The sequence below is a fragment of the Scyliorhinus torazame genome, chromosome 1 (assembly GCF_047496885.1).
Source record: "Scyliorhinus torazame isolate Kashiwa2021f chromosome 1, sScyTor2.1, whole genome shotgun sequence".
In the NCBI taxonomy this organism is placed as follows: Eukaryota; Metazoa; Chordata; class Chondrichthyes; order Carcharhiniformes; family Scyliorhinidae; genus Scyliorhinus; species Scyliorhinus torazame.
Window position 1 is genome coordinate 357,990,571 of NC_092707.1, and position 23,134 is coordinate 358,013,704.

At 46.2% G+C, this 23,134-nt stretch overlaps 1 protein-coding gene across 3 annotated transcripts in view; it reads left to right on the plus strand.

The window, feature by feature from the left end:
• Positions 1-23,134, plus strand: part of srbd1 (S1 RNA binding domain 1) — a 425,904-nt gene that overhangs the window by 85,565 nt on the left and 317,205 nt on the right. For all 3 annotated transcript variants that reach the window (XM_072510745.1, XM_072510754.1, XM_072510763.1), the window contains exons 9-10: positions 539-635; positions 5,666-5,810. In XM_072510745.1, coding sequence (XP_072366846.1) covers positions 539-635; positions 5,666-5,810 — 242 coding nt within the window. The remainder of the gene's footprint in view (positions 1-538; positions 636-5,665; positions 5,811-23,134) is intronic.

The window sequence follows — 23,134 nt, forward strand, 5'->3', positions numbered from 1 at the left end:
GGTAGATAGGTTCTTGATTAATAAGGGGATCGGGGGTTATGGGGCGAGGCAGGATAATGGGGATGAGAAAAATATCAGCCATCGATGGGCCGAGTGGCCTAATTCTGCTCCTTGGTCTTGTGGTGATTGTTCCTTTAAGGAATAGAGGCACCTGGCTTGAGGGACAATTGGGACTGGTGGGTCCTCTTGGAGGCAGAGAGACCCGTCGGGAGCTAGCCATGTGGCTGCTGTACAATTCTTATTAATAAATTATTTTGTGCTTAAAATTAAGTCTGTGAAAGCACATCATTACACCCACTTTCCAGTCATCTCTGCTGTGTGGGACTCTTGGGTAGTTGGTGTTGGGTATAGCTAGAGTGTCACCTGTGATTGAATAGCCAACAAATGCTTACTATGCGATCCTATGTACAGAGTTGTCACATAACTGAGGTGCTGAAAAGAACTAAGTCAATGAGTGAGGGGAAGAGGAGTGGAGTTGGGGAGTGAAAATAATAAATTACAATAAATGATTTTAAGTTTTCTGCTTGCAAATTTCTAGGTCTTTCAAGTGTGGCAGAAATAGAGACTGGAGTACAGCACATTTTGGCGGATATGATGTCTAAAGACAGAGATACGTTGAACTGTATCCGGAATCGGTAAGTATTCATTTAAAACTTCTTTATACGAACTGAGGGTATGTACTCATGATGAAGAAGCCTTAGTTATAACAAACAACACAAGTCATTGGTGAGTGGAATGTTCTTATGTACTACTAGTTTGCTGATTTTTAAATAATACTAAGATACAGCTGCATCAGCTATTCTGTTCAAAGTCATAAATGTGAAAATAGATCTTAAGAATATTTATACCTCTTGCTTTTACTTTGGTTGCAATTTTATACTGCTAGTGACAGTTTGGTAGCATCCTCTGTAGTGCTCATCTACATAACTGCACTTCAAAAGTAATTTGTTTGAATAACAAGATAATGTATCCTGATTCGGCACTGCATAAGGATAGGTTATATCTCTGCTTAAAGTTTTTGTCACTGGTGCAGAGTAGCTAGCCTCATCCTGGCTACTGTTCCGCATAGTTTTCACAATCAGTCTCAGGTTAAAGTAACAACAGGGTGACACACTAGATGATGGACATTTGGGAACAGGGTAATCTGATCTTTAGACCATGCAGATCTGCAGGATACCAAGGCACCGTTAATGATTGACCAGGCAGTCTGCTCACTAATTGACCTGGAAGGGGCTATTAGTCCTTGGGACTCTGTTCCTTTACACTGAGTAAGCCAATACTCTAATCGGTACTGTAATTCTACAAGGGGGGGAAAAGTTTAGCAGAGATAATTTTGGGTTGGCAATGCAGTATCAACTCGTTTTATGATGGGTGAGGAAAGCAAGGGGAGTGGTTGCTTGTTGTTTATTTTATTTCTCATGGATAATTTAGTTTTGACACAGTTCTGTACATATTTTTAAATTAGTTTTAATTTTAATTGTGGCTGCAAATTGAAGTTTGAAGCTCCTTTCTGGCATGGTATTTCGCCTCATTTCAGTACCTGTACTGATTCTACTCCTTAATCTGAACTAGCTGCGGAGCTAGCTGCGGTTTAATATTTACCACAACATTTCTCATTTGGAACCATTTAATGTAGCAAACTAAAATTATGTCCTGTTTTAGTTCTTCCATCCAAACATAAAAAATCCATAATCCCTTCATTATGCCACTTAATGGGCTCTTGGGTGACTCTAATTGTTCGCACTGCCACTATTCCTGGAAATCTATTCTAAATGTGAATGTGAAGAACACTTACCAGATATTACTCTTAAATTCCTCCTTCACCTGTTTGAACCAATGCCACTTGTCCTACTTTAATGGACTAAGCTCTGGGTTCCACTTTAAAAATAAAAAATGTTTTTATGAAGGATTTTTCATATTATACAGCACAAAGGTAAGCGTGAACATACATCGAAAACAAAAATATATTTACATCGGTCGCCTTCCATTATTTACGCAATTGTCTTTTGTTATTTACAACGGTTCCAGCTTCTCGTTTTACGTTCTCCAGTAGGCGTTTAATTCTTGCTGGTTCCCCTGCTTCGCTCTCCCCCTTTTCTTCCCGAACCCCCGTCCCCTTCTGGTCGTCTGGCGCGCCTTCTGCCCTCATCAGCTCTTATATCCTGTTGGATTTGCGTGATGCCGTGTATTTTGTTATTTGCTGGGCATGGTTGGGCCCCATGCCTCTTTATTCCCCCGCCATTCATTGTTATACCATGACTAACCTCTCCCTTCCTCTGGCTTATTGGCTACAAATTGGTCCCAAGGTGGTGGGGATGAGGATGGAGCAGTCGAAAGGATGGCTCCCCAAGTTTCAGGCAGTGAGAATTATAACAGCATCATGTACAGGCGCAAATCAGTGCTGGGAACAGTAGGTGGGTGTACAACGGTGTGGTTGTAGAAACTGTATGCGCCGGCAGACACAGCCTTAGCGAGATGTGCATGCGCAACTGTGCCCGATCAGGGCCATGTGGCAGTGTTTTATTTGTGGCTTTTTCTTGAGTCTAGTTTGAATGTAAGAAAATTGCTATTACTGAATGCAATATATGTTAAAGGAGAAATTAGAGAACAGAGGAACACCTTATTGTCACTGAAGCAAAACCAGAAATAAGGCTGGATTTGAGGTTGCAAGCCAGTGCGAGTGCCAAGAGAAATTGAAATACTTATCAATTTTGAAAACCCTTTTTAATCCTCCTTCCCCTGTACATCATTTTTGTAAATGATGCAGATTAATTGAATTGGACTGTCTTTGTGCGTTCTTAATTTTGTGCACTCTTATCAATGCTCAATATGTTTAATAGGAAGCTGCACTATTTGTACAGTGTGTGAGATGTGAAAGTGTGCAAGGAGAGGATAATTCTTTGACTGCACCATTCCTTAAATACAACAGCAAGCCGCAATCTAATCTCCGATTTCTGGCAAAATTGTTCTTAGAAAATGAGCGTGCTCCTACAATTTTAGTTCAGATTTTTAAGTCTGTTTATTTTTATAAAAGTAACTTTTGCGCTATTTCCCCAAGAAACACACGTTACAGAACCGTTAAGAACAGAAATTACATGAACCACTACAACACTTAGCATATTTCCAACAGAAAGCCCAAGGGTGTGCTGGCTCTTTTCAAGGACAAAAAGTCCACTCTAATAAAAGGAGTTCAGGGAGATGATCTAAGGGCACTATTAACATATACTTGAGCTGACACATATTCTTCTCATCGGATGTCAGTAGAAAACTACACCTAATTGACACTTTTTCAAATGGACATGTTGCTTTAACTGCAGTCACCCAACTTCTTTTTCTTGTGGTCTTACGCATTATAAACTGTTACAACAAGCTGGCAATCTGATCACTTTTTCAGGACACCTGATTGTCAATGCTGGTTTGATTTTCCTCCTCCAAGGGGGAATATGCGAGGCATTGTCTTACAATGGTTACGATATCCATAGAGACCGATAACTTTTAGAAAGACATGCAAATTTCCAGAGGGTGACTGGAAGGATCACACAACACAAAATTTCAAGTTTTAAGACTTTTACTGCAATAAACAAACTAAAAACAACATAATCTATTGAATGGTGTTTAGACATCCAAATGCTAAACTATGGAAAACATGCCCCATTTAACTTTTAGAAATCACAGGAAATCCTTCTCTACGGTTATACTTTATACTGTCCATTCAGTTGACGCTTAATTCTTAAGGAATTAGTCCAAAACTACTCTCAGCGCCCAATGGCTTGCTTCATTTTGCTTTTCCAGCAGGATCATTTTCAATCTGTGAACTGACTTATCCAGTTAGGGATGGATTGGACATTCTACCCTCTATCCAAGCTGGGTGAATCTTCTAGTCTAATTAAGTCCTCACAGCCTCGGGCTCTTCCATCTCAGTGCAAACTCCTACCAGCATTTGGCATGGCGAATGCCAGAGCCAGTATTTTACAGGCCTGAGGTACGACTAGTTGCCTTCAGTTTTTTCTGCTGTCTTTCGCTCCCCTTTGCTCTCCCACTCCCTCCCTGTTTCGCTCTCTTTTGCTTCCAAGCCTAAGATTCATGCATACTGACCTATCTGCGAGGTTCATAGATATCTTAAGTTTAACCTGATTCTACAATAGCTTGCTAAAGACGATGCCCATCTCCATGGCAGTGGAATCACATGGGTATGCATCTGGGTAGAAATGCTAATTAGCTATCCTTTAGACCTCCCCAACTCCGTTCTATCTTGAAATTTATCCACTGTCACCACAGCCTGCCCAGGCCATTGTTTATAGGTATGAATATCTCACACCTTCTTCACAGTAAAACAACCTTGGTCTTCGTTTAACCTTTAAACAACCAAGCCACCCAGGTTTGCTGTTGGACGGAATTCAGAACCAGTCATTTAACCCCTTCTTTCCGCCATTTTACCCTAAATTAAAGAGACAATGTTCCTTTCTTGTAATCAAATCTATATGATTCTTGATGCACTGCACAAAAATACTGGAGGAATAATGCTGTCTTGACAATTCACTCCCGAGCTGCATTGTCAGGATTGGATTGGAGATTCTACCCTCTATCCAATCTGGGTGACTTCTAATTTAGTTTAAATCCTCACAACCTCGGGCTCTTCCAGCTGAGTGCGAACTCCTATCAGCTTTTGGCACGGTGAATGCCAGAGCCAACATCTTCTGTGCCTAAGGTAGGACGAGTTGCCTTCAGTTTTTTTTCTGCTCTCTTTCACTCCCCTTCGCCCTCCCGCTCCCTCCTGAGTTTTGGTTGAGATGTTGTTCCCTTGACTAAGTGGAGGTCATAGATCCCATGCCACTATTTGAAGAAGTGCACCAGTCAACATGTCTCTCTCTGATAATGCCACCAAAAAAGACAGCTGAGCTTGCCATTGTTTTTTGTGGAAATTTGCTGTTTAATTTGGCTGCTGTGTTTGCCTATTTACTAGTAGCTACATTTCAAAGGTACCTCATTGACCAAGAAAAGCTTTGAGATGTCCTGAAAAAGTTTAATTGTTCTTTTGTAACTTTCTATAACTTAAGATTCACCATTCGTGGGAATTTGTCCAACTTTGGTTTGAAGGATTGTAATGTGCCTAGACTTCCAGCATGTTCTGGTAATGCGTTTCAGTGGTTCTGTGAGAAAAAATTACTTTGCGCATCTGAACTAATTATTTGCTTCCATGTTTTATACACATTCACCCAAGTTCTCCATTTGCTATTTGGTTCAAATAACTTATCTACCACAGAAACTGTCATTTCGTTATTTTAGAAATCTCCATTGTATCCTCTTGAAATTTGCAAGTAATTGACAATGAATGATGCTTTCTTTAAAAAGGGTATGTTTATTCAAAATAAAAGTCTGACCTGGTTATAAAAATAAGAATTGAACACTCATGCCTGATGTCTGCTGAACAGTAACTACATTCCAGTGTTAATGTAAGCCCTACCTGCAACAGTAGTGAACTCGCCAACATTGAGGGCATTTAAAAGTTTATTGGATAAGCATATGGATGATAATGGCATAGTGTAGGTTAGATGGCTTTTGTTTCGGTGCAACATCGTGGGCCGAAGGGCCTGTACTGCGCTGTATCGTTCTATGTTCTATGTACTTGTGACAATAATAAAGATTATTATTATTATCTTTATAGATGTCAACAAAATACTGTTTTTATTCAATCAACTTTGGCAAAAACAACTTCCAAAGAAAAAGAAGATGGGAACAAAAGAGATACCGAGAAATTCCGTCTGTACCATAACTTTAGCAGCAGTATTGGAAACATCCATCATCACCAGGTGAGAAATGTTTTCAAGTTTTACAACGCAGTTTCGTTATTTGGGCAAGCTGGAGATATTGCTGTGGCATCATAAATAAATGTTCTTTAAATTTCAGTACTTGCTCTGCAATTCCCATTAAGCTGTTCCTGCTTTGTTAAAGCAACTTCACCAGATGCATGGCAGGGTCAAACTTAGGCATGTAAATGGTGTCTCTGCCAGGCTTTCTAGCGAGTGCCTGTGAAGGGCGCAGCTCCACAGAAATTCTCAAGTCCTTTTATTCTCCGCAATGCTGGTAGAAGAGGATGTGGGGGTTTCACAAGAGGTGTGAGCCTTTGGAATGGAGGTATTTTAGGGTTGGTGGAGGCCGCGAAGATGGGGAAGATAGGGAGAGACAAAACTGCAAAGGAATTCTCTGTGCAAATGTAGGTTAGCCAGGGCAGCTGTGATAGATAAGTGTAATGGTGCAGTTTCAGGCAGCAGTTTATGGAGGGTGGAGAATGGGACACCTGCCAAGACAGCATTGAAGATGAGGGTTCCAGCAGCAAATAAACTTTTTGATGTTTAAAGTACAGTGACTATCATAGCCAGCTCGGCACTAAAAATGATAATTCTGATTTGGAGTTCAATGGAAACGAATGTCATAGATTATCATAGAATTTACAGTGCAGAAGGAGGCCATTCGGCCCGTCGAGTCTGCACCGGCTCTTGGAAAGAGTACCCTACCCAAGGTCAACACTTCCACCCTATCCCCATAACCCAGTAACCCCACCCAACACTCAGGGCAATTTTGGACACTAAGGGCAATTTATCATGGCCAATCCACCTAACCTGCACAACTTTGGACTGTGGGAGGAAACCGGAGCACCCGGAGGAAACCCACGCGCACACGGGGAGGATGTGCAGACTCCGCACAGACAGTGACCCAAGCCGGAATCGACCCTGGGACCCTGGAGCTGTGAAGCAATTGCGCTATCCACAATGCTACCGTGCTGCCCTTGTGTACATGTGCACATAAATCTAGATGTCGAGAACTGTGTGAATGGTACAGGATAATCTGACACTGCTCTAAAATTGGTTTTAGTATGATGCTGGTGTGCGATATAATAACTTCTGCTTGAATTCTCTGTGTGAAGGTAGGTCTTTGGCCGTTATTCATCTGACCACGCAAAGTGCCGTGATTTTATACTATAAGGAGGCAGGCTCTGATTGTACCTCCACCAGAATGGGGATCAAACCCCATGCTGTTGGTGTTAATCATCATAGATTTACAGTGCAGAAGGAGGCCATACAGTCCATCGAGTCTGTACCGGCTCTTGGAAAGAGCACCCTACTTAAGCACACGCTTCCACCCTCTCCCCATAACTCAGTAACCCCACCAAACCTTTTTGGACACTTGAGGACAATTTATCATGGCCAATCCACCTAACCTGCACATCTTTGGACTGTGGGAGGAAACCGGAGCACCCGGAGGAAACCCACGCAGACTCTGGGCGAACGTGCAGACTCGGCACAGACAGTGACCCAAGCCATGAATCAAACCTGGGGCCCTGGAGCTGTGAAGCAACTGTGCTTACCACTGTGCTAACCACTGTGCTGGCCACACGCTAGCTGTCTAGCCAGCTGAGCCCGCTATCCAGTAATAACAATGGCAATTTGAGCCTTTCTGGTTGTATTTCAGCAGAACATTAAATTTTTTTCTATAAACATTTCACATTTCTCACAACTTCAGAATGCGATACTATATACGAAATCAACCATTGTCAAAAAACATGCATTCAATTTTGACCTTATTTGGCAGCTGGTCAATCATGGTCCAAATTTCAGCATAGTGTTGTAATAGGCACAAAGCTGAGTTGTGGGGTTAACAATGTTATTGCCTGTCATAGCGCCAAATACCTTTTTGAAGATTCTGAGAGAACAAAGAGTGAATTTTGTCAGTTTTGTTTTCCATACTCTTACAAGCGAAGCATCTACTTTGGCAGTATGCTGTACTTTCTGTTCTATTCACTCAAATGTGATGCACATAACTGTTTTTGTTACTTTTTTCTCCTATAAAATGTCAAGCCAGTTCTGTCACTGGTATGGTGATGCTGATGTCCGTAAATCAGTATCGTGCCTTGCAGCCATATAAAACCATTGTGTTTAACATATGTGACATGTCTGAGTTTGCCTATAATTGAATTAAAGCTGTCTTAATGACATACTGTGTGCAGTTGTGACAGTGCTTTCAGCCTCTAACAAGTAGGAGAATATCAATAAAGAGAAAATGTTCTGAGATTTTAAGTTTGATTTATCCAAGGGTTCCCTTTGTGACATTTGCTAAGTACTTTGTTTATTATTTCCAATTCCACTTATATTTATTTTTTAAAATAAAGACTCATTGCCCTCTCTTCCTAAATGTCCTCACCTCTTGAATCAGTGCTTCTCTGTGTAATAGCAAGTAGCAATTATGGTTGCTGCAGGGTGAGACATGTCAGCTTTACCTCTTTCAAGGTGAGATACTCCACTTACATAAGGTGACCAATGTAGCAGCCAGCTGCAGATTAACCAGAACACATTGCAATTCTGTGGCAGGTGGATTCACAATGCTCACAGTCAAATCTACAAGGAAAGGTTATAGAGGAATCATTTTAAATACTGTATTCTCTATTCTTAAGTGGCTCTTTTTAAAAAGAATTGTTCATACTTGCATTTAAAATTTGTTTTCTAGAAGGGCACATTACATAATAGACCTGATCAATCTGGCTGAATGATAGGTTTTTCCAATTGTGGATATTTGAAACTTTTTGTTTTGCACAATTTTGATGGAACTTAGGCCTACTCCTCTTTTCAGTCCCTTGAACCTGTTTTGCCATTCAGTGGGAGCATGGCTAATCTCTATCCCAACTGCCTTGCCTCCATACTCCATAATACTTTTAACTAGAAAACTAATGACTCAGAAAATTCTTACTTAACCAGTAGTTGTAAGCACAATTCATCATTTTTATTTACGGGAGAGAGTTCCATATTTCATGGAATCATGGAATCCCTACAGTGCAAAAGGAAGCCATTCTGAAAGAGCACCCTACCTAGGTCCACTCCCCCGCAACCCCACCTAACCTTTTGGACACTAGGGGCAATTTAGCATGGCCAATCCACCTAACCTGCACATCTTTGGACTGGGGGAGGAAACCGGAGCACCCAGAGGAAACCCAGCCAGGCACTGGGAGAAAGTGTAAACTCCGCAGACACAGTTACCCAAGGTTGGAATCAAAGTGCTAACCACTGTGCTACCATGCTGCCCTTCTACCATCCTTTTCAGGACAAAGTATTTCCTCACATCAATCCTGAATGCCCTGGCTTAGATTATATGGTACAATAACAGCAAAATACTGTGAATGCTGGAAATTCAAAATAAAAACAGATAATGCTGGATAGGTTCAGCCGGTCAGGCAGTATCTGTGGAAAGAGAAACATGGTTAACGTTCCCAGTCCATTGACCCTTCTACAGAACTGAAAAGGGACAGAAATATGATAAGTTATATACTTGGAGAGGTGGAAAATTCATAAAATGATTCTGTGGACCAGTTCATTTCATCTGTATTGATCTAAATAAAGCAAGGCAAACTTTATGAGACAGCTCACGGATCTGAAGCCCGTTCAACTATTGACTGATCAATTGGAAACATTTTGCCATTTCATTTGGGCTTATTAAAAAAAGAATTGTGTTGTCGTAAAATTAGTCTTTCTGGTATTTGGATTGGATTGGATTTGTTTATTGTCACGTGTACCGAGGTACAGTGGAAAGTATTTTTCTGTGAGCAGCTCAACAGATCATTAAGTACATGCGAAGAAAAGGGAATAAAAGAAAATACATAATAGGGCAACACAAGGTAAGCTTTGTGTATATATTTGATCAACACAAGTTCCAATTATGTAAATAAAACACTATCACGATTCTTTTTACATAATTTAGCCTATTTTTCAAGTGCACCAGGAACTCGCCTTTTAGCACTAGTGTTTCTATTATGTTTTTCTACACCTACGTTAAACAAGAAGCTGGAGGTTATATTTATTATTATACTCCACACAGTATTGTCCCCATTCCCTCACCATTCACACCTCCCAGGCCCATTGAAACCTTTCCATACAGGTTCCAGCAAGCGCGGCCCCTCCCCCAAACCCGCTGTCCCATACACTAACCAACTTACATTGGCTAGCAAGAGCCCCCTCCACTACATAGAAAAAAAAACCATCAGCACTCCTCCTCCTCCCAAACCTTCAAAACTCCCAACACCGTAATCTCTCAGACTGAAAAGAAACAAATCTCAACCAATCACTACAAAGCCCCAAACCGTCCATCCCAAATACAACTTCAGCAGAGAAAAAAAAAGAAAAAAAGAGAAAGGAGAAGAAAAGAAAAACCAATAGAAAAAAGCTTAACACCACCAAAGTCCAAACTCATTTCAGTCCCAGTCCTTCAGCCTTCATGAATGCCTCTGCCGTCTCAAAATAGAAGTCCTTGGAGTTGTGTGTGACTGTCAGCTTTGCCAGGTAGACCACCCCAACGTACGCTGCTTTTATACAACACTGCTTTCGTTCGACCAAAGGCTTCTCGCCAGCTCTGCCGTGAGATCCTGGTATATCTGAATACCAACGCCTCCCCAGCTCACCGCTCGATTCAGCTTCGCCCACTTCAGCACCTTTTCCTTCACCTGGTAGCTGTGGAAGCATACTATCACAGCCCTCGGTGGCTCATTCGCCTTTGGTTTCGGCTGGTGCGACCGGTGAGCCCAGTCCAACTCGTGGAGGAAGGGGTCCTCCTCCTTGCCCATCAGCTTGCCGAACATCTCCGCACAATAATCCGTTAGCCTCCTGCCCTCTAGCCTCTCGGGTAGACCCACGATCTGTAGATTCTGCATTTGTGATCTGTTCTCCAGGACCTCCACTTTGGCTTTCAGTCCTTTGTTACTTTCCACCGCAGCTCCTCACTCATTGAGGTGAACTGGTTGCTGTGCTATGGTAATCCCTCCTCCACCCCCTTCAAATCCTCTCCTTGCTCCCGCACCTCCGCCGACGTCAAAGTCTTCTTTATTGGATGCAGGAGTCTCATCCACCCACTCCTTTGGCGAGGTCATCATCTCTATCCAATGCTTGTCAAAGTGCTTAAAAAACAACTGCTCAAATTCCCCCGTCAACACTTCGGCCAGCTTTATCCACTGTAATGGGCGCTGCCCCACTCGGCAAGCCTGCCCTCCATCTTTCCTCCTGCTGGACTCTCTACCAAACACGCCGGCAGACGCTTACACCCTTTTTCCCTTGATTTGTTTTCTGGATTTTCGACATCCTTTGGTTGCCGTAGACTTTCGCACAAGAAATCACACCGAATTCTCCCCAAAAACTGGGTGCGAAGTGTCAAAAACCAAAGGCTCTATCAGGAGCCACCTAACGTGCGACCTCCACCTACACTTTGCCTTTGGAAGTCCCTCGAAGCTGGGGATTATAAATATGTCTTTTTGATCGGCTGAAGAGGCCAGATTTTCTTCCTGCTGAAATTTAATTTTAATATATTAAATTTTTGTTGGCTATCTCTTTCTTGGGAATATGCAGTGTGGGTGTTCATGGCATTTATTTGGCCTACTCACTTCGATTGGGCCAGGTACCAGCAGAACTTAGTGGTAAAGATCACAATTTGTTTCAAATCTGTAAACTGAGTTTCTGAAATATACCTAGCTGCAAATATTTTGGTAACTTCATATTAACTTCATTGTAATAACAATTTGTTTACATGTCCAATTTGGCTCCTTTTGTCTTTTAAAGGGGTTGGTCAGTTTAGCCAGATGCATGAAATTTGCTGTGATACAATGACACAACACCACTTTTAAATTCCCAAATGTCTATCCTTTGGCCCACCATTTGCCAGAAATTTTCTGCAGCTACTGATCTCAATCACACCCTCACCTCAACCCTTTTAGGTTCCTGTCCCCAGTCGAACCATTACACTCTCGCAGCCTGGGTATGGGCCTCATTTACACTCCATTGAGCCCAAAGAATGCACATTTGAACATTAATGTCAGATAACTGATTTAGCCATTCAGTGCCTAATCTGGTTGTGCCACATGAATTGCGAAAGGATCCTGCTCCCCTTTGCCAAAACTACTCCAGGATCATCTTGGAATGTAAAGATCATGCTTGGTCTGTCTTCACACAGTGGGCTAAGCAGCTGGCTTGTAATGCAGGACAAGGCAGTAGCGCAGGTTCAATTCCCGTACCGGCCTCCCCGAACAGGCACCGGAATGTGGCGACTAGGGGCTTTTCACAGTAACTTTATTGAAGCCTGCTTGTGACAATAAGCGATTATTTATTTATTTTCTCCACTACTTACTGTCTTTTTAAACTCCATCTCCTCTAACCCTTCCACTCTCGCCTCCAACAACTCATTTCTTATGCAGTTTCTTAACTCTCAAATAGCCAGCGCTCCAGGGGAGGACAAAGAAAACACTTCAAAGACACTCTGAAGCTCTCCATGAGGTGTTTCAACATTGACATTAATGACCTGGGTAGTTTGCTACCAATCATTCAAGATGGCAGCAACTTGTCCGGTCTTTGCAGTAAGTGTTGGCTGCTCGAAGAGGAGCTCAGAGTTGATGAGCTGGAGTCTGAGCTTCAAACACTGAGGCACACCCGGGAGGGGGAGACTTACCTGGACACTGTGTTTCAGGAGGCAGTCACACCTGTCAGAGTAAGTAGTTTAAATCCTGCCAGTGGCCAGGGACAGCAGGGTGTGACTGTAAGTCAGGCGGGTAAAGGGAACCAGCAGTCAGGAACTCAGGAGCCTCAGCCCTTGACCCTGTCTAACAGGTATGAGGCACTTGCTGCTTGTGTGGATGGTGAACAGGGCTGCAGGAAGGATGAACCAGCTGACCAACGCACCATGGTTCAGTAGGCCATTCAAGGAGAGGGAGTAAATAGGCAAGTTGTAGTTGTAGGGGATTCTATTATCAGGGGGATAGATAGTATCCTTTGTGAGCAGGATAAAGAGTCCCGCATGGTATGTTGCCTGCCCGATGCTAGGGTGTGGGACATCTCTGACCGGCTTGAAAGGATACTGGAGAGGGAGGGGGAGGATCCAGTTGTTGTGGTCCATGTCGGTACCAACAACATAGGCAAGTCTAGAAAAGAGGACCTGTTTAGAGATTATAAAGCGCTAGGATTCAAATTAAAAAAAAAAAAAAACAGGTCCTCAAGGGTCATAATCTCCGGATTACTGCCCGAGCCACGTGCAAATTGGCATAGTGAGGCAAGAATAAGAGAAGTTAACACGTGGCTGAAAGAGTGGTGTGGGAAAGAGGGGTTCCTTTTCATGGGACACTGGCATCAGTTTTGGGACAGGGGGGGACCTATACTGTTGGGATGGTCTCCACCTGAACCGAGCTGGGACCAGTGTTCTGGCGAAAAGAGTAAATAGGGTGGTCAATAGGACTTTAAACTAGAGATGGGGGGGGGGGGGGGGAGAAGGGAAAGTCAGGGAACCAAGAGGTGAAGTAATCAGTGGGAAGCGTAACTGCTTGGGAATACAAAAAAGCACGAAAAGACAGAACTCAGGAGAGGTTACGATAGTCCCCATCCCACAAAATATGACACAGTGTATGGAAAGGCTCAGTAAACCAATGTCCACCACACTAAGAAAACAAAAAGGGACGATCAATAGAGAATTAAAGGTGCTATATTTAAATGCGCGCAGTGTACGGAACAAGGTAGATGAGCTTGTGGCCCAGATTGTGACTGGCAGGTGTGATGTGGTAGGCATCACAGAGACGTGGTTGCAGGGGGTTCAGGACTGGCATTTAAACATCCAGGGATTCACAACCTATCGAAAAGACAGAGGTGGGCAGAGGGGGCGGGGTTGCCTTGTTAATTAGGAATGAAATTAAATCAATAGCACTAAACGACATGGGGGTCAGATGATGTGGAGTCTGTGTGGGTAGAGTTGAGGAACCACAAAGGCAAAAAAAACCATAATGGGAGTTATGTACAGGCCTCCTAACAGTGGTCAGGACCGGGGGCACAAAATGCACCACGAAATAGAAAGTGCATGTCAGAAAGGCATGGTCACAGTGATCATGGGGGACTTCACTATGCAGGTGGACTGGGTAAATAATGCTGCCAGTGGACTCAAGGAAAGGGAATTCATTGAATGTTTACAGGAGGGCTTTTTGGAACAGTTTGTGATGGAGCCCACGAGTGGACAGGCCATTCTGGACTTAGTGTTATGTAATGAGCCAGACTTGATTAAAGATCTTAAAGTAAGGGAACACTTAGGAGGCAGTGATCATAATATGGTAGAATTCAATCTCCAATTTGAAAGAAAGAAGGTAGAATCAGATGTAAAGGTGTTAACAGTTAAATAAAGGTAACTACAGGGCCATGAGGGAGGAACTGACGAAAATCGACCGGGAGCAGAGCCGATTGGGAAAGACAGTAGAACAGCAATGGCAGGAGTTCCTGGGAGCAATTGCGGACACAGTACAGAGGTTCATCCCAAAGAAAAGAAAGGTTATCAGAGGGGTTGTGATTAGGCAGCCATGGCTGACAAAGGAAGTTAGGGAATGCATCAAAGCAAAAGAGAAAGCCTATAATGTGGCAAAGAGTAGTGGGAAGTCAGAAGATTGGGAAGGCTACAAAAACAAACAGGGGATAACAAAGAGAGAAATAAGGAAAGAGAGGATCAATTATGAAGGTAGGCTAGCCAGTAACATTAGGAATGATAGTAAAAGTTTCTTTAAATACATTAAAAACAAACGGGAGGCAAAAGTAGACATTGGGCCGCTCCAAAATGACGCTGGTAATCTAGTGATGGGAGACAAGGAAATAGCTGAGGAACTAAATAAGTACTTTGCGTCAGTCTTCACAGTAGAAGACATGAGTAATATCCCAACAATTCAGGAGAGTCAGGGGGCAGAGGTGAATATGGTAGCCATCACAAAGGAGGAAGTGCTGGAGAAACTAAGAGGTCTAAAAATTGATAAATCTCTGGGCCCAGATGGGCTACATCCTAGAGTTCTAAAGGAGATAGCTGAAGAAATAGTGGAGGCGTTAGTTATGATCTTTCAAAAGTCACTGGAGTCAGGGAAAGTTCCAGAGGATTAGAAAATTGCTGTTGTAACCCCTTTGTTCAAGAAGGGAACAAGGAAAAAGATGGATAATTATAGGCCAATTAGCCTAACCTCGGTTGTTGGCAAGATTCTAGAATCCATTGTTAAGGATGAGATTTCTAAATTCTTGGAAGTGCAGAGTCGGATTAAGACAAGTCAGCATGGATTTAGTAAGGGGAGGTCGTGCCTGACAAACCTGTTAGAGTTCTTTGAAGAGATAACAAATAGGTTAGACCAAGGCGAGCCAATGGATATTATCTATCTTGACTTCCAAAAGGCCTTTGATAAGGTGCCTCACGGGAGACTGCTGAGTAAAATAAGGGCCCATGGTATTCAAGGCAAGGTACTAACATGGATTGACGATTGGCTGTCAGGCAGAAGGCAGAGAGTTGGGATGAAAGATTCTTTTTCGGAATGGCAACCGGTGACGAGTGGTGTCCCGCAGGGTTCAGTGTTGGGGCCACAGCTGTTCTCTTTATATATTAACGATCTAGATGACGGGACTGGGGGCATTCTGGCTAAGTTTGCCGATGATACAAAGACAGGTGCAGGGGCAGGTAGTATGGAGGAGGTGGGGAGGCTGCAGGAAGATTTAGACAGTTTAGGAGAGTGGTCCAAGAAATGGCTGATGAAATTCAACGTGGGCAAGTGCGAGGTCTTGCACTTTGGAAAAAAGAATAGAGGCATGGACTATTTTCTAAACGGTGACAAAATTCATAATGCTGAAGTGCAAAGGGACTTGGGAGTCCTAGTCCAGAATTCTCCAAAGGTAAACTTGCAGGTTGAGTCCGTAATTAAGAAAGCAAATGCAATGTTGTCATTTATCTCAAGAGGCTTGGAATATAAAAGCAGGGATGTACTTCTGATGCTTTATAAAGCATTAGTTAGGCCCCATTTAGAATACTGTGAGCAATTTTGGGCCCCACACCTCAGGAAGGACATACTGGCACTGGAGCGGATCCAGCGGAGATTCACACGGATGATCCCAGGAATGGTAGGCCTAACATACGATGAACGTCTGAGGATCCTGGGATTATATTCATTGGAGTTTAGGAGGTTGAGGGGAGATCTAATCGAAACTTATAAGATAATGAATGGCTTAGATAGGGTGGACGTAGGGAAGTTGTTTCCATTAGCAGGGGAGACTAGGACCCGGGGGCACAGCCTTAGAATAAAAGGGAGTCACTTTAGAACAGAGATGAGGAGAAATTTCTTCAGCCAGAGAGTGGTGGGTCTGTGGAATTCATTGCCACAGAGGGCGGTGGAGGCCGGGACGTTGAGTGTCTTTAAGACAGAAGTTGATAAATTCTTGATTTCTTGAGGAATTAAAGGCTATGGAGAGAGAGCGGGTAAATGGAGTTGAAATCAGCCATGATTGAATGGTGGAGTGGACTCGATGGGCCGAATGGCCTTCCTTCCGCTCCTATGTCTTATGGTCTTATGGTTACGGCTATGCCTAGGTAGGTCGCACGTTCGGCAGCTCCCGCAGGAACGGACGTTTGGGCTCTTCAGAGGGGCCCCAACCGCAATTGTTCGACGGCTTCCAGTGTGGGAAGGTGACAGCAAGGTCACCCGACATTATATGGATTGGACCAGGAGTGGAGCGGCTAAAAAAGTGATCCTGGTGCAGTGCAAAGTGCGAGGGAGGAAAAGCAAGATGGCGGCGGGTGGAGACCAAGCAGCGTGGGCGCAGTGGTCGCAGGAGCAGCCGGAGTTTCTTAAACGCTGCTTTGAGGAGCTGAAGACAGAAATGCTGGCGCCAATGAAGGCAGCAATTGAGAAGCTTGTGGAGACCCAGAAGGCGCAAGGGGCGGAGATCCGGGAGGTGCGGCAAAAAGCTTCGGAGAACGAGGACGAGATCTTGGGCCTGGCGGTGAAATGAAGGAGGAGGCGCACGAGGCGGTGCACAAGACGTGGGCGAAAAAATTTGAGGATCTGGAGAATAGGTCGAGGAGGAAGAATCTTCGGATTCTGCGTCTCTCTGAAGGAGTGGAGGGGCCCGATGCCGGGGCATATATGAGCACGATGCTCAATTCGCTGATGGGCGCGGGAGCTTTCCCGAGGCCCCTGGAGCTGGATGAGGCTCATCGGGTCCTGGCAAGCAGACCCAAAGCCAACGAGCCGCCAAGGGCTGTAGCGGTGAGGTTGCTCCGCTTTGTGGATGGAAAGTGTGTCCTGAGATGGGCCAAAAAAGAGTGGAGCAGCAGGTGGGAGAACACGGAGATCCGAATTTATCAGGACTGGAGTGCGGAGGTGGCTAAGAAGAGGGCTGGTTGCAACCGGGTTAAGGCGGTGCTCCATCGGAAGGGGGTGAAGTTTGGGATGCTGCAGCCAGCGCGATTGTGGGTCCCGTTCCAAGATCAGCACTACTATTTTGAAACGCCTGATGAGGCATGGAACTTTATACAGACTGAAAAGTTGGACTCAAATTGAGGGTTTGTCGTGGGGGGATGTTTGCTGTGTTTACCGCGTTTGGGGAATGTTCTTTTTGTTTGAGTGCTGGGTGGGGATGGGTGAATGGATTTGATGTGGGGGCTGAAGGAGAGTGTGGGCGTCGGTGTTGGAGGGGCAGGGCCCCACAGAGGAAGAGGGGGGGTGGAGGCCCAGGGATTGGGAGTTTGGGTAAGGCCGCAAAAAGGAGCTGTGCCTGAGGGGGTGGGGCCAGTTCAGGAAAGGGAAGGATGGGGGCGGGGCCGGGGGTGGGGAAGGGCGGTGCTGGAGAGGAGTGCACACTGACTGCCAAGGGGTGGGGGGATTCTCACACTGGAGGATCGATGGAATGGCAGGAGAGGCCGGGGTCAGCAGGAGTCAGCTGACTTACGGGAATGTCATGGGGGGAGCAAAATGGCTAGTTGAGGATCTAGCGGGGGGGGGGGGGGGGGGCTGGGTTGCTGCTGCATTGGCCAAAAGGGAGTTGGAAGTAGGAGAGGTAGTCGGGGCGGGGGTCTGCCGCCTGGGGGACTGGAGGATGCGGGCACGTGGCTGGCCTAGAAAAGGAGATGGCTAGTCGGCAAGGGGGGAGGGGCCAGTAGCCCCCCGATCCAGCTGATAACTTGGAATGTGAGGGGCCTGAACAGGCCGGTCAAGGGGGCCCGGGTGTTCGCGCACTGGCAGGGACTGAAGGCAGACGTGGTTATGCTCCAGGAGACACATCTGAAGGTGGCAGATCGGGTTAGGTTGAGAAAGGGATGGGTAGGGCAGGTCTTTCATTCAGGGCTGGATGTGAAGAACAGAGGGGTTGCAATACTGGTGGGGAAGCGGATGTCGTTCGAGGCATTGAATAATGTTGTGGATAATGGAGGTCAATATGTGATGGTGAGTGGTAGGTTGCAGGGGGTGCGGGTGGTACTGGTTAACGTATTTGCCCCGAATTAGGATGATGCCGGATTTATGAAACGCATGCTGGGTCGGATTCCGGACCTGGAGGTAGAAAGCTTGATAATGGGGGGGCGGGGGGACTTCAACACGGTGCTGGACCCAGCACTGGACCGTTCTAGGTCCAGGACGGGTAAGAGGCCGGCTGCGGCCAAGGTGCTCAGGGGGTTTATGGACCAGATGGGGGGAATGGATCCATGGAGGTTTGCCAGGCCGCAGGCCAGGGAATTTTCCTTCTTTTCCCACGTCCATAGAGCCTACTCCCGGATAGATTTTTTCATTTTGAGTAGGGCGCTATTCCCGAAAGTGGAGGGAACAGAATATTCAGCCATAGCCATCTCGGACCACGCCCCGCATTGGGTGGAGCTGGAGTTGGGGGAGGAGAGGGACCAGCGCCCACTGGCGCCTCGATGTGGGACAGTTGGCGGATGAGGGGGTGTGCGGGCGGGTGCGGGGCATTGAAAGATATTTGGCGGCCAACGACAACGGGGAGGTGCAGGTGGGGGTAGTCTGGGAGGCGTTGAAGGCGGTGGTCAGGGACAGCTAATCTCCATTAGGGCCCACAGGGAGAAGTGCGAGGTGAGGGCGATGTTGCTGGGGGAGATTCTAAGGGTAGACAGGAGGTAGGTAGAGGCCCCCGAGGAGGGGCTACTTGGGCAGCAACGGAACCTCCAGACGGAATTCGACCTGTTGACCACGGGGAAAGCAGAGGCACAGTGGAGGAAAGCGCAGGGGGCGATGTATGAGTATGGGGAGAAGGCGAGCCGGATCCTGGCACACCAGCTTCGTAAGAGGGAGGCAGCGAGGGAGGTTGGTGGAGTTAAGGATATAGGGGGGAATACGGTGCGGAGTGCGGTGAGAATAAACAAGGTATTTAGGGACTTCTATGGGGATCTGTACAGATCTGAACCCCCCAGCGGTGGAGGAGGGGATGCGACGATTCCTAGATCAGCTGAGGATGCCGAGGGTGGAGGAGGAGGTGGCTGGTTTTGGGGTGCCGATTGGGCTGGAGGAGCTGGTTAAAGGATTGGGGAGCATGTCGGGGGAGAAGGCCATGGGGCCGGATGGGTTCCCGGTTGAACTCTACAGGAAATACGTGGACCTGCTGGGCCCGTTGCTCGTGAGGACTTTTAATAAGGCGAGGGAGGGTGGGGGGACCTTGCTCCCGACAATGTCCAGGGCACTGATTTCTTTGCTCTTGAAGCGGGACAAGGATCCATTGCAATGTGGGTCGTATAGACCGATTTCGCTCCTCAATGTTGACGCTAAGTTGCTGGCGAAGGTGCTGGCTACGAGAATTGAGGGCTGTGTCCCGTGGGTGATTCATGAGGACCAGACTGGATTTATGAAGGGTCGGCAGCTAAACACAACTGTGCGGAGGCTCCTCAATGTGATTATGATGCGGTGGAGGGGGCAGCGGAGGTAGTGGCAGCTATGGACGCGGAGAAGGCCTTTGATCGGGTGGAGTAGGAGTATCTTTGGGAAGTGTTGCGGAGGTTTGGGTTCGGGGAGTGGTTCATTGGTTGGGTCAGGCTGCTATATAGAGCCCTAGTGGCGAGTGTGGCTACGAACCGGCGGAAGCCGGAGTACTTTTGGCTGTACCGGGGGACGAGACAGGGCTGCCCCTTATCCCCCTTGTTTGCACTGGCAATTGAGCCGTTGGCCATGGCACTGAGGGAGTCCAGGAAATGGAAGGGACTGGTCCGGGGGGGGGAGAGGAACACCGGGTGTCGTTGTATGCCGACGACCTGTTGTATGTGGCGGATCCAATGGATGGGATGGCGGAGGTCATGTGGATCCTTAGGGAGTTTGGGGACTTTTCGGGGTATAAACTCAACGTAGGGAAGAGTGAGCTCTGTGGTGCATTCAGGGGACCAGGGCAGGGGGATAGATGACCTACCATTGAAGAGAGCGGAAAGGAACTTTTGGTACTTGGGGATCCAGATGGCTGGGAGCTGGGGGGCCCTGCACCAGCTCAATTTGACGCGGTTGGTGGAGCAGATGGAGGAGGATTTTAAAAGATGGGATATGCTGCCACTCACACTGGCGGGTAGGGTGCAGTCGGTCAAAATGATGGTCCTCCCGAGGTTTCTCTTTGTGTTCCAGTGCCTTCCCATTATGATCCCCAAGGCCTTTTTCAAACGGGTAAGCAGGAGCATCATGGGATTTGTGTGGGCGAATAAGACCCCGAGGGTGAAGACGGTGTTAAGTGTAGCAGGGACGGGAGGGGGCTGCCGCTGCCGAATTTGTGTGGCTATTATTGGGCAGCCAATGTGGCGATGATCCGTAAGTGGGTAATGGAGGGAGAGGGGGCGGTGTGGAAGAGGCTAGAGATGGCGTCCTGTATGGGCACGTGCCTGAGGGCGCTGGTGATGGCACCGCTGCCGCTCTCGCCGACCAGGTACACCACGAGTCCGGTGGTGGCGGCGACGCTGAAGATCTGGGGGCAGTGGAGGCACACGGGCGAGGTGGGAGCCTCGGTTTGGTCCCCGATTCGGGAGAATCATCAGTTCGTCCTGGGAAGGATGATTAGAAGAATGGGGGACCTGTTCATCGATGGGACGTTTGTGAGCCTAGGGGCGCTGGAGGAGAAGTTTGGGCTACCCCCGGGAAACGCTTTCAGGTACATGCAAGTGAGGGCGTTTGTGAGGCGGCAGGTGAGGGAATTCCCGCTACTTCTGGCACGTGGGATTCAGGACTGGGTGACTTTGGGTGTATGGGTTGGAGAAGGCAAGGTTTCGGTGATTTACCAGGAGCTGAAGGAAGAGGAGGAGGCCTCAGTGGAGGAGTTAAAGGGCAAATGGGAGGAGGAGCTTGGGGAGGAGATAGATGAGGGTCTGTAGGCTGATGCACCGAGTAGGGTTAATTCTTCCTCCTCTTGCGCCAGGCTCAGCCTAATACAGTTCAAAGTTACTCACAGAGTGCATATGACAGGGACGAGGTTGAGTAGGTTCTTTGGGGTGGAGGTCAGATGTGGGAGGTGCTCGGGGAGCCCGGCAAATCACGTCCATATGTTCTGGTCGTGCCTGGCGCTGTATGGGTTTTGGAGGGGTTTTGCGAGGACTATGTCCAAGGTGGTGAACGCCCGGGTCAAGCCGAGCTGGGGATTAGCATTATTTGGGGTATCGGAAGAGCCGGGAGTGCAGGAGGCGAAAGAGGCCGGTATTCTGGCCTTTGCGTCCCTGGTAGCCCGATGGAGGATTTTGTTACTGTGGAAAGATGCGAAGCCCCCTAGTGTGGAAGCTTGGATCAATTACATGGCAGGGTTCATCAAGCTGGAGAGGATAAAGTTAGCCTTGCGAAGGTCTGTACAAGGGTTTTTCAGGCAGTGGCAACCGTTCCTAGACTATCTCGCAGAGCGTTAGCAGGAGGTCAGCAGTAGCAGCCCAGGGGCGGGGGGGGGGGGGGGGGGGGTTCTTTTGGGGTGGCATTTGGGTTAAGGTGGGGGGGGTTTCCCTATTTGTGTTTTCTACAGTTATATGGGGGGTTATTGTATTTGGGGGAAATCCAATGCACAATTTGTGATTGTTGCGTTTTTGTTCCTTTTTCATGTTGGGGGGGGAGGGGGAAGGGTTTGTTGAAAATTTGTTGAAAAATTTGAATAAATATATATTTTTTTAAACAGAAAATAAAACTTGTCCATCAAACTGCATCGAGCTTTTGAGTCTAAACTCCTTAATGATGAAGTAGAGTGGTAGAGGGCTGGATAGGAATAGGAAAGAAATGAAAGCAAATTCTTCGCTCTGGACACCTCTGCCTCGTGCAGCATCCTACACCATTTGCCTAAAGGTCTGCAGGTTGAGAATTGGCCTGTTCAGTCACGTGAAGACCCATGTCAGAAACCCTTGACCCTGAGTAGATATCATTCTCAAATCGAGGGGCAGCTAATGACTTATTAGTCATACATTTGCATCAACCGTGGGACTAGCTGAGTGAATGTAGAGAGCAACAGATTCCCAAGACTTGCAGGACATATCGAGATGTTCAGATAGCATCCTGAATGATATGAGTGATTTACAAATCAAGGTCTCGAGATTAAGTTAGAATCTTGAAGTCACTTGTTTAATATATTGTTTGGAATATTCGCAAAGAAAATTGATTCAGATATTGCGCTGATATGTCCGCAGCCACTGTCAATACAATTCCTCTCTTCAATGTGTGTTGACATTCACACAAACATTAACAATTGTGATTCCAATACTTATTTTAATTTTTTTCATGGAAGTGAGCACTGCTAGCATTTGTTGCTCATCCCTAATTACCCTTGAAGGTGGTGGTGAGTCTTTATGCAGATGTAGGGTGGCACGGTAGTACAGTGGTTAGCATTGTTGCTTCACAGCGCCATGGTCCCAGGTTCGATTCCTGACTTGGGACACCGTCTGTGCGAAGTCTGCATGTTCTCCCTGTGTCTTGGTTTCCTCCCACAAGTCCCGAAAGTCATTCTGAATTCTCGCTCTGTGTACCCGGAGAGGTGGCGGAGCATGGCGACTAGGGGCTTCTCACAGTAACTTCATTGCAGTGTTAATATAAGCCTAACTGTGACAAAGATGATTATTATTATTGACAAAATCTCCAGTTGATTATGCTGATGTGTAGTTTTTAATCTATGAAAATAAGATTAATTTGTCAGCTATATTGCAAATGACGCTTTACTGCAGCCCATCAAAAATTGTTAGTTGAAATTTGGCCTTTTTAAAAGAACAAGCGTATTAAAAGCTGTCATCACGTAAGAGAATGATTTATTAGGACAGGCTTATTATACTTTATTCATAAAATACCTAGTATATTTCAAAACATTTCATCCTGCAATTGAAGCTGCATTGGGAATTATAA